We start from the raw sequence: 16,113 nt of genomic DNA on the forward strand, positions 1-16,113 counted from the left end.
TGTCTCTTCGGCATTTCCCAACCTTCTCTTCCCCTGTTGCATTCGTCGTGGTCGCTCCAGCTCCACTTTAGTGGTACGCAAGGCCCGTAAGGAGGAGCCTTCCTGGCACGTCTAGTAAGCTTCGCTGGCGTCAAGCACGTGCCGAGGAAAGTCCTCGCTCCAAGAGCAGACGCCGGCTGCATGCTAAACGTGCAGTCGTAGGCTGCACGCTCTACTGAAGCTACATACTGCACCGGAAGACAAAAGCGCCGAAGCTGACCTTATTAACGACACGCCCGACCAAAAGCGTCGCTGTGGTCGACCTTCCAGATTGGCCCAACGGTCACTATGATGTCTTCAGCGTGATTAGTTCTACTTTCGATGGAAAGAAAAGAAACTATCAACTTTGATGGTGTCGACCCGAGGACGAGCAGCGCGGTAGTGGGCGAAGGCGAGGCACGCACCAGGTTGAGGAGGGCGGCGTCGTTGGCCTCGCCGGGCTGCGGCGTTCCCCCGTCCGAAGCCAAGCTGTTGGCGTCCACCCCGACCAGGCCCAGCAGGGCCGAGTCCGACTTGCTCGTGGCCAGGGGCTTCTTGCCCGCCACCGGGGTGCTGCCCGGGCTGTTGCTCGTCGAGTTGGGCGTCAGGCTCTGCACGGAAAGACGCCGCCGCATTGGGGCACGCGTCTCCCAACAGGCGCAGGCCGTTCCAATACCGCGTTTCCCAGTCTGCAAGTCACGCCGTCGTGGAAGTCGCACCGCACCCCCAAAAACGTCCGTTTTCGCGGGAACGTTGCTATGAAAGTCACAGCAACATACCTGTGAGGTTGGCACGGCGAAGCTGCCCCGATGAGCCTACGTACCTACAGATCTTCTAAAAAAGCACCTGAATCGTAAAAACACAATACCCAGAGGCAACGACTGAGAGAGTTCGGGAACTCTTGAGCTTTAGGGAACTCCTGCGTACCTAGGAACCCCGTGTGAGAACCCAAAGTCTACTTTTTTCTCCTCAAAAACCAGAGCTATAGAAAAAGTAGATCCCATCCTCATCCAATCTTTTTCTTTATAAAAGTTTACAAGCTTTGCAAAAATTAACAGGCAGGAGAAGATCACCTTCATGCACAACGTAGCAACAGAATCCTGCTACTCTCGCGGCACTGTCTCCAGTCGACCCGGTTTTCACAAAAGAAAGACAACGGCGCGACACTCACCGACTTCCCTCCCTTCTTCTTGCAACGGTTCAAGATCGGCTGGGGCAAATACTTGATCAGTTCTCTCCTGAAAAAATAAAAGAAAGGAAAACCAGCACTCAACCTGCAGGACTTGTACCACTTGTTTTTCCTATAATTTCAGTCTTTCTGTATGAAGTGTATATGTACGAGCAAGTGGCAAAAAGGTTTAGCACGCTCTATCTCGAAATAGCTAAACGTTTCTCGATTTCCCAATCAATACTGCCCTGTGCATGGACGAATGATACTCCGCACTTGTGGAAGATTTGCGTTTACCCTTACCCCAAATGATTCGACGTTCGATTCGAATGTTCTAGATACCAAGTGTAATAGATAAGGAGGCCAACATGACGTTGCCGAGTCAGTCTCCCGAGTGTTTGACGCTCAAGCATTCTAGGCCGAATGTTTGAGATAGAGTGTAGCAGATAAGGATCCTAGCGTGGCCTTGCTGACTCGGACACTCTTGCACCCATGTGCTATCCAGCTGTTACGCCGACGCCTAGACGCTCGCTTCTGCCGCCTTCGAAATTCGCTGCTTCTTTCTCGACGCTCATTCTTTCTTTTATTTCTGGCCCAAGTTCGCCGATTACTAAACCTTTATTTTCGGTTTTATGCCTGTCAATCCTTTTCCATCTGCGACAATATGAAGAATAGGTTCAGAGCCATCAGTGTCTCACTGAACGTAGTTACCCCCTGCGAGCTCCAAAAAAAGTAAGAGCTTTTAATAGCACCAGGCGTGATCGCAATCATGAACCTTTTATTCATTGGGTGACCAATACACACCGAACTTGCATTCTGAGGAGTCATTGAAAATGTAAAATAAATAATACCTATCCTCTAATTGTCTTACTTCTCCAGCCAAACAAAATTCCCCATCAACTCTGGTTCCCCCCCGTTCCAGGGGAATCCATTGCGAGAGTTGGAATTCCCAACTCTTGCGATGTTTTCCCCAAATTCCCTGCCCAACCATGCTATGTGTCCAACAGACATCCCTTCCTCGAATGTCCCCACCCTCAACGATTTCTCCAAATTTCCTGCTCTACCATGAAAACAGGTGCAACTGTCGTACATTCCTCAAATTTTCTCATCTTACAATGTTTCCTGAAAGTCCCTAGCCAACCATACATGCACAATTCACATCTGTTACCCAAATATCCCAAACTCTATGTTCTTCTCAAATTACCTGCCCGACCATGCTAACATGTGCAACTGATATTTCTTCCCCAAACTGCCTCTTTTCTCCAAATTGCCTCGCCGCCATGCAAATGTGTGGGACTGACATCCCTTCCTCAACTTCAATGTTTTCCTCTAATTCCCTAATCTACCACACAAGCCTGTGCAAGTAACATCCCTTCCCAAATTTTCCCAATCCTCCCATCACTTTCCTAAAATTCCCTGCCCCACCACACAAATATGTCCAACTGACATTAATTCCCCAAATTTCCTCAACTCTCAAAATGTCTTCCCCAAATTCCTCACAAAAACATGCAAACACGTGTAACTGAAACAGAACGACTCACCGCCGCACATATTTGATGTCCACCTCCATGTCCTGCTTGAGAATGTTGATGGCTGTTGCTTGTCTCTTCACTGTTAACAGGCACAATAAGCGAGCGAGATTGTAGCTGGACAACAACAAACACGCATGCAAAACATCCACGACAATCCTGCAGACTAAACGAGCGGCAAGAAATCATTGACACCCATCAAAACGTCCCCGAGACAAGTCATACTACAGCATCCTTATTCTCGAGAAGTAAACCGACAACTCCATTTTCTTTTCTTCGAGAATTCAGTTGACGAAGGGATAAAATCTGGTAGCAGGAAACTAAACCATCCTTTCAAGGATACAACACCGGGACGTGCTGGTAACGTCCCCAATGGCACAAATTTCATCTCTCATCGAAACAATAAAAAAAAAATTACGAAGAAGCTGGCATTCTAAATACTTCTCCCACAATTTCTGAAATCTGTTAGAGTTAAGAGGGACACTGGCTACAGGTTGAACCTCTGAACTACTCAAGTGATCGGAATGAAATTTGCAGGGGAGATTTAACATCAGACGGTGTACTGTGCAAACTTTCAGCTCTCTAGGACAAATTTACGCATCTGCATAAGAAGGTGTGTCACTCTTTGTTAAGAAATCTATGAAATTAAAATTAAGCTATTAAATACCATTTTGGCTGCTTGAATATAAAGTGGGGGATATGGGACTTCATGCTATCCGTATTTACTCGATTCTAAGCCGGCATCGATTCTAGGCCGACCCCGCAAAAACGGCAGGGCCGAAAAAAAAAAAAAAAAAATTCTCGATTCTAGGTTGACCAAAAAGTATAGGAAAAACACCATAAATTAAACACAGAACGGAATTTATCTGCAATGTACAGCACTATTTCGGTCACTTATCCGACGGCATGCTCACGGTTAATGTCCGCATTTTTCCTGATCATTCGTCGTCCTCACTCGTATCTTTGTCACTGTCCACTTCCCACAACGCGTGGTCATCCGTACCGTCCAGGGCATTCGAGATGCAACACTTTCGGAACGACTTTACTATCAGTTCCGCCGGGATGTCGTCCCATGCGGCCGCGATCCAGCTCGTGGTGCCTTCCCTTCCGCGGTCCTGAGAATGCCATTCTTGTTGCCACACATGCAAAGAGCTGACCACGCTGCTTTCTCCAGCGACGCACATTTTTTTCGTCCACGCCGAAGTCGCGCTGGGCTTGCAGGTTGGACGAGTGTTCAGCAGCCAAGACAACTTTCCTCTTAAAAGCTGCGGAGTAGTGGCATCGACTGGTCGATGCCATAGCGTCGAGTAGAGACGAACGTTCCGTGCGTTCCGTGGTACACAGCGTATCTTCCCGAAGCGATGTAGACAAGATGGCGTCCCGCGGTCATGGCGGAGCCGGATCCTCGTATCTAGGCCGACCCCCGAGTTTCGGATTTAATTTTTTTGGAAAAACTATCGGCCTAGATTCGAGTAAATACGGTAGTTTTAATAACTCAAATGTACATATTTCAGGAAGAGCGATTACCTCAAAATATGAGATGCATATCTGTCCTATGTCAATTTTTGAAAACATTTGTTTTTTTTGTAACTGAGGACTCCAACTTAAAACAAAATAAAGTAGATAGCCCGATTCCCTGGTCAATTTCAGTCCAGAAACATCTTGATTGTGGTATCAGAATACTTCTACCTTCGAACAAAAGATTCCCTCGTATGAGATTTGCAGCAAAAAGTGAAACCGAGAAAAAAGCATTCAAACATTGAACTCCTTTACCTTGTTACAGCCTCACAATGGGTTGAAAATATTTTATATCAACATAACTATTTGGCATATGGGTATCAAAATTAGTTGAAGTGTGTGTAATTAGTTTCTAAAACTGAAAACCTCAAAATTGAAACACAAATTTTTTCAAAAAAATTTGAAATTTAGGTTAAAAAAAAAATATATATTACACTTTTAAATAAAGACCGCAGTAATGAATACAGGAGGACACTCAAGACTGCTTACGTGTAGGGGGGTGAAAGCATTCTAGCCCCGCGGGAGAAATGTTTTCGAGTAATGTTTCTACATTAGTTTAGGATGACGTCCTAGAGATCGACGCCATACTTGGCGTTGATCTCCAGGACGTCCTAGATGCCAAGTACGGCGTCTAGGACAACCTCTAGGATGATGTGTAGGACAACACTGAGGACGATCTCTTGGACGACCTCAAAGGTGACGTCAAGAACGACGTCTAGGATGACGTCCTAGCCTAGAGGACGACTTTTAAGACGACCTTAAGGACAAAGTTGAGAACGATGCCTAGAAGAAGACGATGTCGAGAAAGACGCCTAGAGGAAGACACTTAAAGGACACATGCAAAGGAAAAAGACATTTTTTTTAAACAGCCTAGATGAAAAAAGTATGTTATAAAACGAATTTACAAAGAAGGAAGAAAATTTTTAGAGCTATATTTATGGCGCGAAACTAATTTGTAGTTGGCGACCGCGGGAGCCGCTGCTGGTCACGTGGTAGACCTGTGTGCCACCGCGCTGCGTCCCCGCCGCCGCCGCCTTGCAAGTTTGTGTGCTCCGGGGCGCCCCCGCCGTCTATCACGTCTGCTTGCACTTTATTCAAAAGCTTCCTTTTGAGTCTAAAAGTTACTCATTAATCTTTGTTTTTTGTTGCACTTCAAATAAAGATGAATAAGTAACTTTTCGAGACCATAGGAAGCTTCTGAAAGAGTGCAAGTACCACGTGACAAATAGTGGCCAGTCAGTCACGTGATAAATATAGGCCACTTTTCCGCGGCGCCCGTGGGCGCCAACTACAAATTCGTATCGCGCCGTAAATATAGCTCTAAAAATTTTTATTTTTCGTTGTAAATTCGTCTTATGACTTCCTTTTCCAAACCCGACTGTTTAAAAAAAAGTTTTTTCCTTTGTATGTGTCCTTAAAGGAGGCTATGGTATATTTGCGTGGGCGGCCACATTTGCCTGCGGAAGCTGCCGAAAATGTAGACGCAGTTGCCTCACAGTCTATTGCACAGAGTACACGAGCACAGATGAAACCTGAAGCGTACCTTTTGCATAAGGCGCTTCGGGGGTGACATCACTCTCCCGCCCTTCTGAGTGTGAGCGTGAGCGGCGCGTGCTCGATGACATACAGTATAGACCACTTACAACGTAACTGCTTATAGTGCAGGACCGGGTATAACGCGGCTTTTTTAAACCACCAGTTCGCCTCCCATAGAACTCCATGTAATTACATACTGCTTAAAATGCAGGCGCGCGAAGGGATATACCGGTTATAGTGCAGTTTCTGGAACAGCCCGCCGACCGCGCTGACCAACCGGCGCAGCGAGCACGCTTCCCTGTGCGACACTAGACAACGGTGCTAGCCGCAAGCGGCACTCGCGGGGCAAGAAGGTTGCTCGAAGAAGCGGGGAGAAGCGAAGAGAGAGGCTTCAGTTGCCATAGCGACGGAGGGACGCACGCACGTGTCGTTCACGTGCGTGCGGCCCTCCACTGTGTTGGAAACAACCGCAACGACAGACCAGTCGCAGGTCGAGGAGAAGGGTTCGCGCGCGTTGCATGCCGGTCGCGGGCCGGCTTCTTCTATCCGCAATCATGGCATCGGTTGTGATCGTTGACGTAGACGGCGTGGTGGAAGCTCATCGTTCTGCGTAAAAGCGCTATCCTTGACTGAATTTTCATTGTGTGTCGCTATGATAACCCAGCACGTACTAGAAGGGAAGATCCACCTACTCGTGCGGCGATGTCGTGGCGGCACTTTCAAGACGGCAGAGACGCCCGTGTCGCCGTGTTTGTTTACTTCGACTACAGTGGTGATTTTAAGCATTTGTGTTTTCGAACATCGCCCGGATTCCTTATTTGGAGCAGTTCATGCCTGTGCTCAAGTTGAAGGTATTACTGGCGCGTACCATATAAAGGATGCGAATTTTCACGTGTTTTCATCACCGGAGAAAAGTGATTAGGGTTAGCAATCCTGAACGCTCGCAACGTCCGTCCGCAACCCGCGACGCCGTTAAAAGGCTGTGCCAGGCAAAAGTCGCTCATTTCTTTCAAAATGTGTGACACACTTGAGAGGGAAGTGTACTAGTCTGGTGAAATAAAGACTTTCCTCAAACTAAGCTTTATTTTTCATCTAAGATAAAATAAATTCTTTTACAAAGGTAAGTTGTCTGATGGCATGTATTTTGGCCTGAAAAATTTATGTTTTGGTTATAGCGCGGTACCGCTTATAGTGCAGATTTTCGGGACTCCCACGACATACGTTATATGCGGTCTACACTGTATTTTTCTGGCCATCTTTCGGGCATGCCGCTGCCGCTTTTTCGCCTAATGGGACAAGTAAGGTCATCCTAGAGGTCTAGGACTACCTCAAGGACGACAAGAAAGACAGCATCATCCTTGAGCTCACGATCGAGCGGCGCGCGCTGCTCAATCATAATGTTATGGCCCCATACGCCGCTTTCCGCTAAATGAGACAAGTAAGGCTTTTGCCTTAATAAAAATTGAAGAGGGGTACAGCAGACTCACCAGTGTCCACAAATGAGCGAATGTCGTAGGTGAGGTCCACGTTGACGTGCTCGGTCTTGCTGAACTGAAGCCCGATGAACCACATCGACTGAAGCTTATCCCTGCGCCCGTTCCCGAAAAAAGAAGAGAGAAAACAAGTCGTCTGTCAAGTCCCACAGCGGCCAATTTGGGACACCACACTAGAGGTGAACAGAGGACGGTCTCAAACGCAACTGATAGTATGTTTTAAAATAAAGAGAGTTCACGGGAGTTTCCAGACAAGCGCTGTCGGAAATGGTAACTTCGACGGGAGGAAGCATGGTGTCAGCACCCTTCTCTTCTTTGCCGCTCTTCCGGCAATTCCACAGCAACCGCTCCACCGCCACGACCCAGCAGATCAATTGTTGTGGAACAAGTTTAGGGTGACGACAAGCCCGCGAACCCGCAGACGCTTGCATTGTGACCGTGTCCGAGCTCACTTGGCAAAAGTGCACCGAAGCTGTCTTTTCTTATTTTTGTGTCGCAACGTTCTACTTGTGGCGCCACAAGTCTCCATTTACTTTACACCGTGCTCGTCATATGCCTGCAGGAGATTCAATCTTTGCAAAAATCGGCGCACGAAAAATAATGTAGGAATCGAAACGGAACCAGCTGGAACTTCTGGCAGTAAACCCAAATGAGAGTCATGTTCATCGCCCCTCGCGCGAGCAATCGCGATCGACAACGTTTTAAGTGCGGCGACTAAACTTTATTGACACGCCGTTTATAAATCGTCTCTTGCACACACGTCTCCCGGAATTTGCATGTGCCCTTGCAACTTTCTGCCACAGCACAATGTTGCACTGTGGCAGAAGGGCACATAGACGCGTGCAAATTCCGGGAGACATGCGTGTGAGAGACGATATATAAGATATATAATCGCTTGTGTCAATCAAGTTTAGTCGCTGAGTTTCAGGCATTCTGTGTTTGTCCCCTTCTTCACCCGTCGTCTCCGTTTTTAAAAAAAAAAAAAATATGTAACATCAACCAGCTCTCCTGTTTGTTGTGTAAAATTTTGCCAGCACGGCTTACGACACTTCCGCGGCACGAGGCCGTCATCGGAACAAAGAGGAGCCGCTCACCCGTCCGGCTCGCAGGGCGGGAAGGACTCCGGGTTGACGTGGGCAATCTCGATGTATGGGTGCCGCTCCAGGTTGGAGATGAGGATGCGGATCTTGGACTCTACTAGGCCATACCTGCGGGGAAGCGCAACCAAGGTCGTCATCGAGCAAGCCAACGGAACGCTCGAGAAGAGAGGAAGCAGCACCCACCACTCTAAATGGTGCTCCTTGGTCATCGTGGTCGCCATGAGGACAATGAAATGTCTGCCGGAAAAGAGAGAGAGAATGGAACGTTCGGAAGGACAACTTGAGCCAACACTGGTAAATGCACGAGCCAATAGTGAAGAGGGGACTTTGCTAGTACTTCTGCAATCTCCCAACTAATGACCAAAATGTTTTTAATTTCTATTTGCAAATTTTTGTTTTGCAGTGACTGAGGGGCATGCTCAATACACCTTTTGCAAAAGCACACAGTGCCGGCCTGGAAAGAACCGGCTGTAGCAGACGATAGAGGCGACAGACGATACGCCGTTGCGTATCACTTTGAAGTGCACAACTGCGTATCATTGAGCACTTTGAAGTGCACCACTTTTTGGAATCCTCCCCCCACCCCCCCCCCCCCACTTCAACTTCAGTGGCAAAGAGCACCCTTCCCGGTGCGACTCACTTGTACTTCCCGAAGAAGTTGGGAGGCTCGAACAGCTTTATCCACTCGGTGCGCCCCAGCATGATCTCGTCGGTGATGGCCAGACCTGGAGGGTCGCGGGGACGCCGTTAAGTTTGTCTAATCATTATAAAGGAAAAGACGCGCTACATTTGCGTGCATTTGAGCCACCTCAAACCAGCCAAGGATTCTCAGAACTTTCTATCTCAAGGAACCCCCGCTCTCCCAATTTACAGCTGAGGAGCCCCCCTCAGTCTTGGTGTTGGCGCAGTAAAGAAACCTCGGAGTTGAGTGCAGGCCCACCACAAACTAAGAATCATGTGGCTCGTCGTCACGCATCGAGGGTGGCTCAAATTCACTAGAATACAATCGAGCCCGATTACATCGAACCCAAGGATTTCGAAATATTGTCGATTTTGAACAGCCAAAATGTATCTCGAAAATCCCATGTAAAAGTATTGGCGGCTTGTGCGTCTCTATCGAACTTCACCGGACGGGACGTTTGACGCGTCGAACCACGCGAGGCTATGGGTCCTTGTAGTTTAGACCGAACTGCTGGCAACAGCTATTACCCATAGTGATGTAGACTCCACCACTGTGAGGCACTGCTGTAAGCCGTGCTTTGAGTCGTTCAAATGACGAGCGCTCACCCTGCTTGAACTCCTGGCGCATGATGGTGCGCGTGGACACGGACACATTGAAGGTGGAGTTCTGCTGCGGGTAGGCTGGTGTGATGATGGGCATGAGGTGGAAGCGATCCGCCACGTTGATGCGGGGATCCCACACGGGGAAGCCCAGCTTGTTCTCCTCGGGCTGCTTCAGCAGCACGGGTTTGGGCCACGGCCTGGGGATCAAGAGATCGGTCGACGACATGTAACCAATCGTTTTGTAAGGTACGGCGTTGCTGGGAAGCCCTTCTCTACACCAGGGATTCTCAAACTTTTTATTATCTCGCAGAACCCCTATCGTCTGACAGGTAGTTGAGGAACATCTCTCCTGGGGTCTGATTTTGGTCCTCGCGAAAGCAAAATCCAATTTGCCTTTCGCGGAACGAGTGAATACTGCTGTTCGTCTGCCACGAACCTCCATTCGGAGACAGATATAAAACAAGAAAACACCGTATGTCGTCTGCCAACAGACCAAAAAAAAGTTGACTGTCTGCTACGAACCGAGTGCTACGGCAAAGTGAGATCGGGAGAGCTGCTCACCAAAATATTGCCCGATTTCGAGCTCGCAGCGGGTCAAAAATGTCTCATTGGTTGATTACGCGCAAGTTGAGATGCCACATCCAATCAGTGGCTAAGAATGCTCTTGCCATGACCAAAATCGGACTCTGGACTACTCAGTGATGCAATAAAGCAGTGCAGAAGGCCACAGATCTTGTAGCCATAATATGCATGCCAGGGAATGTTTAGCTCATAGTCTCACACCAATGGGTGGCTCCTATCTGCTAAAATAGCCTTAAAACTGTAGAAACATTTCGGTTAGGAATTGGGACGGCCAAGAAGATCAGGGAAGCTCGAGAAACCTATGTGGGTAGTCTGGGAAGACCGCAAGTTCGTAGAAACCCATAGACCCGGCAAGCAACAAATGTAATAAAGCAAAGGGGTGTTTAAATTACCGGCGAGTCATTACATCGGCAAGTGCTGCAAAGAGTTAGAAAACGGGGGGGGGGGGGGGGGGAAGCAGTTCAAGAACTTGAGTCATTCCTACACGCAGGATAGAACACGTGGAATCGTGCCGGTGGTCGAGCTGCCTCCTCAAAATGGCGACACAAGACTAGCACAATTTCACTCAACGACTAAAACCAGAATCAAATTGCATTTTACGCGCCGACAAAGGGCACACCCCAGCGTAGGACTGGGGATTCATTTCGACCACCCGGCGATAGCTGGACGAGCACAAAAATCTCCACAAACGAGCCTCTGTCCGACTGCGAACATCTGGCCGGGATTCAAGCACTCAACCTGAGGATCTGCTGGTCAGTGTTTCGCCCCACCGGAAAAAGGGGGGCATCTGACTTACAGCCGCAACCCAAATCGCGCCCGGTGTGAATGCGGCACGGAATGAGAGCTCGGGCTGGTGGAGTATGACTCGGCGCCCACCCGCCACTCACCATTGCGAGAAGACGAGGAAGAACTTGTGGACGAGGGTGGCCGCGGCCGCGTTGGGGTACAGCTGGCAGGTCCGGGCCACCAGCATGGCCCAGGAGACACCTCCGAGGTAGCCCAGCACGTTCGAGTACACCCCGTGCTCTGCAATGTCCACACACGCAACCATGGTCAGGGCCGGCTTCTCAACGAGCGCTCCACATCACGCCCCGCCCTTTTGTTACAAATTTCCTCGGCTCTTCATCTATCAACTACAGTTACAGCGATGGGGGTTACAGGGAGGAATCGGTATTAAGGGGCAACACTGCTTCTAGACTAGAGCATCTTTATATAATGTGTGATCCAATACAAATGAGATTTACATACCGTATATACTCGCATACTGAACACACTTTTTTCCCCAAAAAATTAACACATATTTGGGGGATGCATCATTGCGTGGGGTCAAATTTTTTGCATTTACACACTTTGCTCAAATGTAATTTTAGATGCCAATATGATGCGGCAGCGAACTGTGGCACGCCTCCACTGACGAAGGCGCACCTGCAACTGATTGTGAGCGCGCCACAGTAATTATGCTCTCTAAATTGCGAACCTTTTTTAGGGTGCTTGTGGCATATCTTTTACCAAAGGAAAAGCACCCTACAAAGCTCACTCAGTACAAAGAGTGACGTGACCGTTCTTAGGCCTAACCACTTTCATGACTTCACTGTCCGAAAGCGGACCTCAGAGGACGACGTGTTTGTTGACATCAATGCACCGGATGGGCGAAGCATGTCCGGGGTTGAGCAATCTCTCGACCCCCAGCTTCGTTAGGTGTGCTGCCGCTCGGTTTCACTGTTGACCACTCCCACAACTATGCACTTGCAGTTATTACAAGTGCGGCTTAGCTTGGCTTAACTCGGCCTGGACGCTTGGCGGCAAAAGAAAATTGGCTCTGTAGCTAGCTGCGTTGGACGCAGTTCGAGACTCGCAGAGCCGAAAATTGGAGATGCGTTCATTAGCGAGTTAAAAGAAGTTCAAATATTAATGCCCGTTGTGGGGGGTGCATTCATTATGCGATTAGGTATGGTACCTCATCTGCCTTTACAATCTCACTACAAATATGCACTTGGTTTTGACGAAGTCTGATTAGTAAAGTTTCAATTGCAAAGATTATGGGGAAGGATAAAGACAAATCGAAATATTGAAATCAGAAAATAAACGTATCTCAGGAAAACTGAAGGATCTGTGGAATCCAATAAGGTATAAATGAAAGCTCTAGAACGATTTATGGGTATTTTATGACACTTCTGAGTTTTCCTGTTTCAAAATGATTTATTGCAAAAAGTTTAAAAGGTGTGTATAAAAACCCTGATGCCATATTTAACATATTTGCACACCTTATTTGATACCTCACACGTGCATTTACCAGAAAAAAAATGTTCAAGAATGGATGTGTGCTGTGTGCAAATGGGGATATGGATTCCATAAAATAGCGTAGTGTGTAAATATTTCATTCTGAAATAATAGCAAAAATCCTGCACAGACTTATTTTACTATTTTCAAGTCAATATTTCAACACAAAAAATACTTATTCCGTGAAAATACTTCAGAACAAGATAAGGGGCCCTCAATGTACATGAACACAATTTCAAAGTTTTTTTTTTAGTACCCTTTGCCTTAAGGAGTAGTGTCTCCCCTAAAGAAAATAAAATGGGCATGTACTGCTAGCAGGAAAACTAAACAAATGTCAGCGATAGGTACAATCGAAGCCGAAAAACAGTTCAAGTCTCTTTCTTGCCCGTGTGGGTGGATGAGCCAGTTATTTCAGAAGCCAGCCACCAAATGCTGCACAGGAAAAGAATTGGTTTACACCTGGACGCAACTTCTCGAGCCAACGCAGTCAAAGCAACGCACCCACACTTCTGCCTCTCTCTAAATTGTCAAGGAAGGTTGGGTCGAACCATGACATCAACGGCGGTCTGACAAGCTCGACGACATGGTTAAGCCTTGCCCCACAGCGGGGCGACGCGAGAGAGGTGTCGTCCACTCACTCTTGGCCCAGAGCTTGATGGCACGCAGCGACAGCCGGAACGTCTCCCTGTTTGGGACCAGGTGCAGGATCTCGTCCGTCACCCGGCAGCCTGAAAAGACATGTCCGTTCTAACACACCTCCGCGCTCCGCAGGGTGAGATCGGCCGCACAGACTGGTGCAAGAAAATGCACAATCGGCCCGTGAGCTTAGCGCCCCGTGTGCTCAGTGACCCAGGGCAGAATGGGTGCCTGCTGCTTGTCCGCCGCGACGCCCACTACGACCACAGAAGGCACCTCTACGACATCACCAGTTTGAAAGTGAAATGTCAGAAACGCGATGTACGCACTGACCGGAGGTTGCGTCCCCGGGCTCCGCTCCGGAACGGAACGGCAACCCACTCACCGTTGAGGCTGCGGACACACTTGGGGTCCAGGTTCTTGAGGATGTTGACGTCCCTCAGGTCCTGCTGCTCGGGAATGTCCTTGAGGGCCAGCCTCGCAAACAGCATGTCCAGCTGGGAGACGAGAGAAGGGAATGGGGTGCTTCTGCCATCACACGATGCTTGACCCACGCGTCGACCCACCCGCGCATCGAAAACGGTCTCGAAGCGGCAACGAATGACGTCGCAAAAGCCGCAGTGTCGTGCTGTCCAATCCTCGCGGTTCGATGTAAAGGTTAAAAAAAAAGAGCGAAAAAACGCAAGCGTCGCTGTTGTCGCGGCATTTCGACCCCTAGACGTTGAAGCCTCCATGGACTCTCAAGCTGGGGAGCAATTTTCGGTAGAACAGGCCGGCGACAACGCATCACTTCCACGACGTGATGGGGTGGAAATCGAAGAACCACTGTTTAGGATGTGCAAAAACGCGTCGGTCAAAGACACATATGGCTTTCCAGTCGCTGCCAACGTTCAACCCAAGAGCGACGCTCGCAGTTGCAAATGCCAAGCGGGCTGTTTGCAGGCGAGCGTGCAAAGAGTGGCGATCGAAATAATGCTCACGTATAGAAGGAGACTGGCCGGCTTACCTCGATGCCAGCAAACGTCATCTTGATGACCGGAACGAAGGCCTCCTCCACCGCCTGCCAAAACAAGACGACGGAGTTCATCCACCTGCTTGAAGTGTATGACACCATTTTCTGACAAAGACTGAGCGACCAGGAGCGACTGGACCCTCTTTAAAATCATTGAAGGCATAAAAATGCGCCGCAAGTCGGGTTTCCTCGAAGTCCACATTCAAGATTTACGTCATTCGCAGACCACAACAAATGTCTCCGTGAGCATTCTCAGAGTTTGAGGGCTCGTTGGCATCAGGCAAACATGACCGGGCGACGAAATCACCCTGCTGTGATGTCACTGTCCCTTCCAGACACTACACTTCGTCTTTGCTTAAGTCCAGACGCAGCAGACGCCACAATCTATTGGGACCTATTTAAGTGGTGCCAAGAGCACAAGTCACTGGGCCTTTTCTACTTATGATTGCTTCAGCGATGATTGAACACATACAAAACATGACGAACATCACGATAATGTGCTTTTGACGATGTTTGATTGGTCTCATTAGTTTGCAGCGTTGGCTGCATCTGGACGTAAGGTGAAACGAAGTATAGCAACTCCCACAAGAAATCGACCCCAGAAACACACCTTAGGTGCAGAAGGTTGAGGAACACTTTAGAGTGCAGACAACTGCTGAAAGGAAAACATTGCTTAGAGCAGTGGTTTCAAACTCATTTAAGTGTGGGAGCCAGATAGCCCATACCGGAAAGGTCGAGGGCCAAGGTAAAATAATGGGGGGGAGGAGGGGTTCAAAAGATTTTGAAGAGGAGAGACCTTGTGCTTTATCTTTTTGTAAACTCTCAGTTTTGGCAGTGATATCTTTATATTTGATTTGCCTATATGACTATTTTGGGCCCTGACCTGATGTGAAAACAAACGTAGAAATGACACCACCCCGCCAATGTCCTGACATTTTTAATAAAACAAGAGAGGAACCTACACTGTCCTTCCCAATGCTTAATTCACTGAGAAATGAACCAAGCTCAACGTGCATCGAAAAGAAACAATCGGTTAAATTGACAGTTCTTGCTTTCCTGGCGATTTTTATTGTAACACTTTGAACAAATTACTGAATTTTAATAGTGATATTTTCTTAAGGTAGGAATCCCGAGCTCCTAGTTTTATCTTTGCCTGTGGCTTTTGCAAATAGAAAATTCATGCAGCCGCGATGCATCCTTCAGCGCAGAACTCGCGCTAGCAGCCTAGTAGCGGAATTGTACACTACAAAAAAAGCTAGGAAGCAAAAGCAAAACAAAGGGAGAATGAACACAGATAAGTGTAAACTATCTTAATACCTTAAAAGAGCAGAGCTACTTTTCGAGCCAAAATGAATCGGCGAGATGATATGGCGCATAGAGCGTTGAAACCGGGACTCGTAGACGGTTGGCTGCCTGTGGGCCATATCCTAGTGAGTCGTGGGCTGCATGCAGCCCGCGGGCCGCGTGTTTCAGACCCCTAGTTTAGAGGGATAATTATAGGTTTGTGCTGAACGGGAGAGGAGGGAGAGGGATGAGACCAGCATCCCCTAGACGGCTTTAGTGCTGTATTTTATAGGCTACATGCTGGATTGGACATGAGTATAGCAGTAGCGGTTTTCGTTGGGACTCGGGTCCCAACTGACGCAGCGGTCGTATTCGAGCGGTGCCCCATACCGGACCTCGGTAGCAGACGCGGGAAACCCCGGCATTACAACCTCGCCGTCTGGGAATAGGGGGGTCGGAGAGATGCACTCACCCTGAGGTCCTTGACCTCTTCCTGCTGCCGCAGCAGCTCCACAAAGGAGGAGAAGAAGTCCGTCCTGTCCACGTGCCTCGGGGCCACGCACAGAGTGTCAATGTCGGCGCCTGCACATCACCGCACCGGCTTGCATCATGGCGGGGGGGAGAAGGGGGAGGGCACAGAGAGGGGAGCAGACGACAGGCCACCAAGAACGAG

At 48.6% G+C, this 16,113-nt stretch overlaps 1 protein-coding gene across 1 annotated transcript in view; it reads right to left on the reverse strand.

Moving 5' to 3' along the window:
* Nucleotides 1-16,113, reverse strand: part of LOC8035077 (poly(A) polymerase beta) — a 48,348-nt gene that overhangs the window by 20,359 nt on the left and 11,876 nt on the right. The window contains exons 5-17 of the mRNA XM_029989861.4: nt 15,913-16,022; nt 14,151-14,204; nt 13,530-13,641; nt 13,147-13,236; nt 11,116-11,254; nt 9,650-9,843; nt 9,003-9,087; nt 8,546-8,599; nt 8,357-8,470; nt 7,257-7,357; nt 2,728-2,797; nt 1,190-1,256; nt 444-629 (exon numbers count right to left, since the gene is read on the reverse strand). Of these exons, the coding sequence (XP_029845721.2) occupies nt 444-629; nt 1,190-1,256; nt 2,728-2,797; nt 7,257-7,357; nt 8,357-8,470; nt 8,546-8,599; nt 9,003-9,087; nt 9,650-9,843; nt 11,116-11,254; nt 13,147-13,236; nt 13,530-13,641; nt 14,151-14,204; nt 15,913-16,022 (1,376 nt within the window). The remainder of the gene's footprint in view (nt 1-443; nt 630-1,189; nt 1,257-2,727; nt 2,798-7,256; nt 7,358-8,356; nt 8,471-8,545; nt 8,600-9,002; nt 9,088-9,649; nt 9,844-11,115; nt 11,255-13,146; nt 13,237-13,529; nt 13,642-14,150; nt 14,205-15,912; nt 16,023-16,113) is intronic.

Source organism: Ixodes scapularis, unplaced genomic scaffold, assembly GCF_016920785.2.
Source record: "Ixodes scapularis isolate PalLabHiFi unplaced genomic scaffold, ASM1692078v2 PGA_scaffold10__122_contigs__length_95168666, whole genome shotgun sequence".
Classification (NCBI taxonomy): Eukaryota; Metazoa; Arthropoda; class Arachnida; order Ixodida; family Ixodidae; genus Ixodes; species Ixodes scapularis.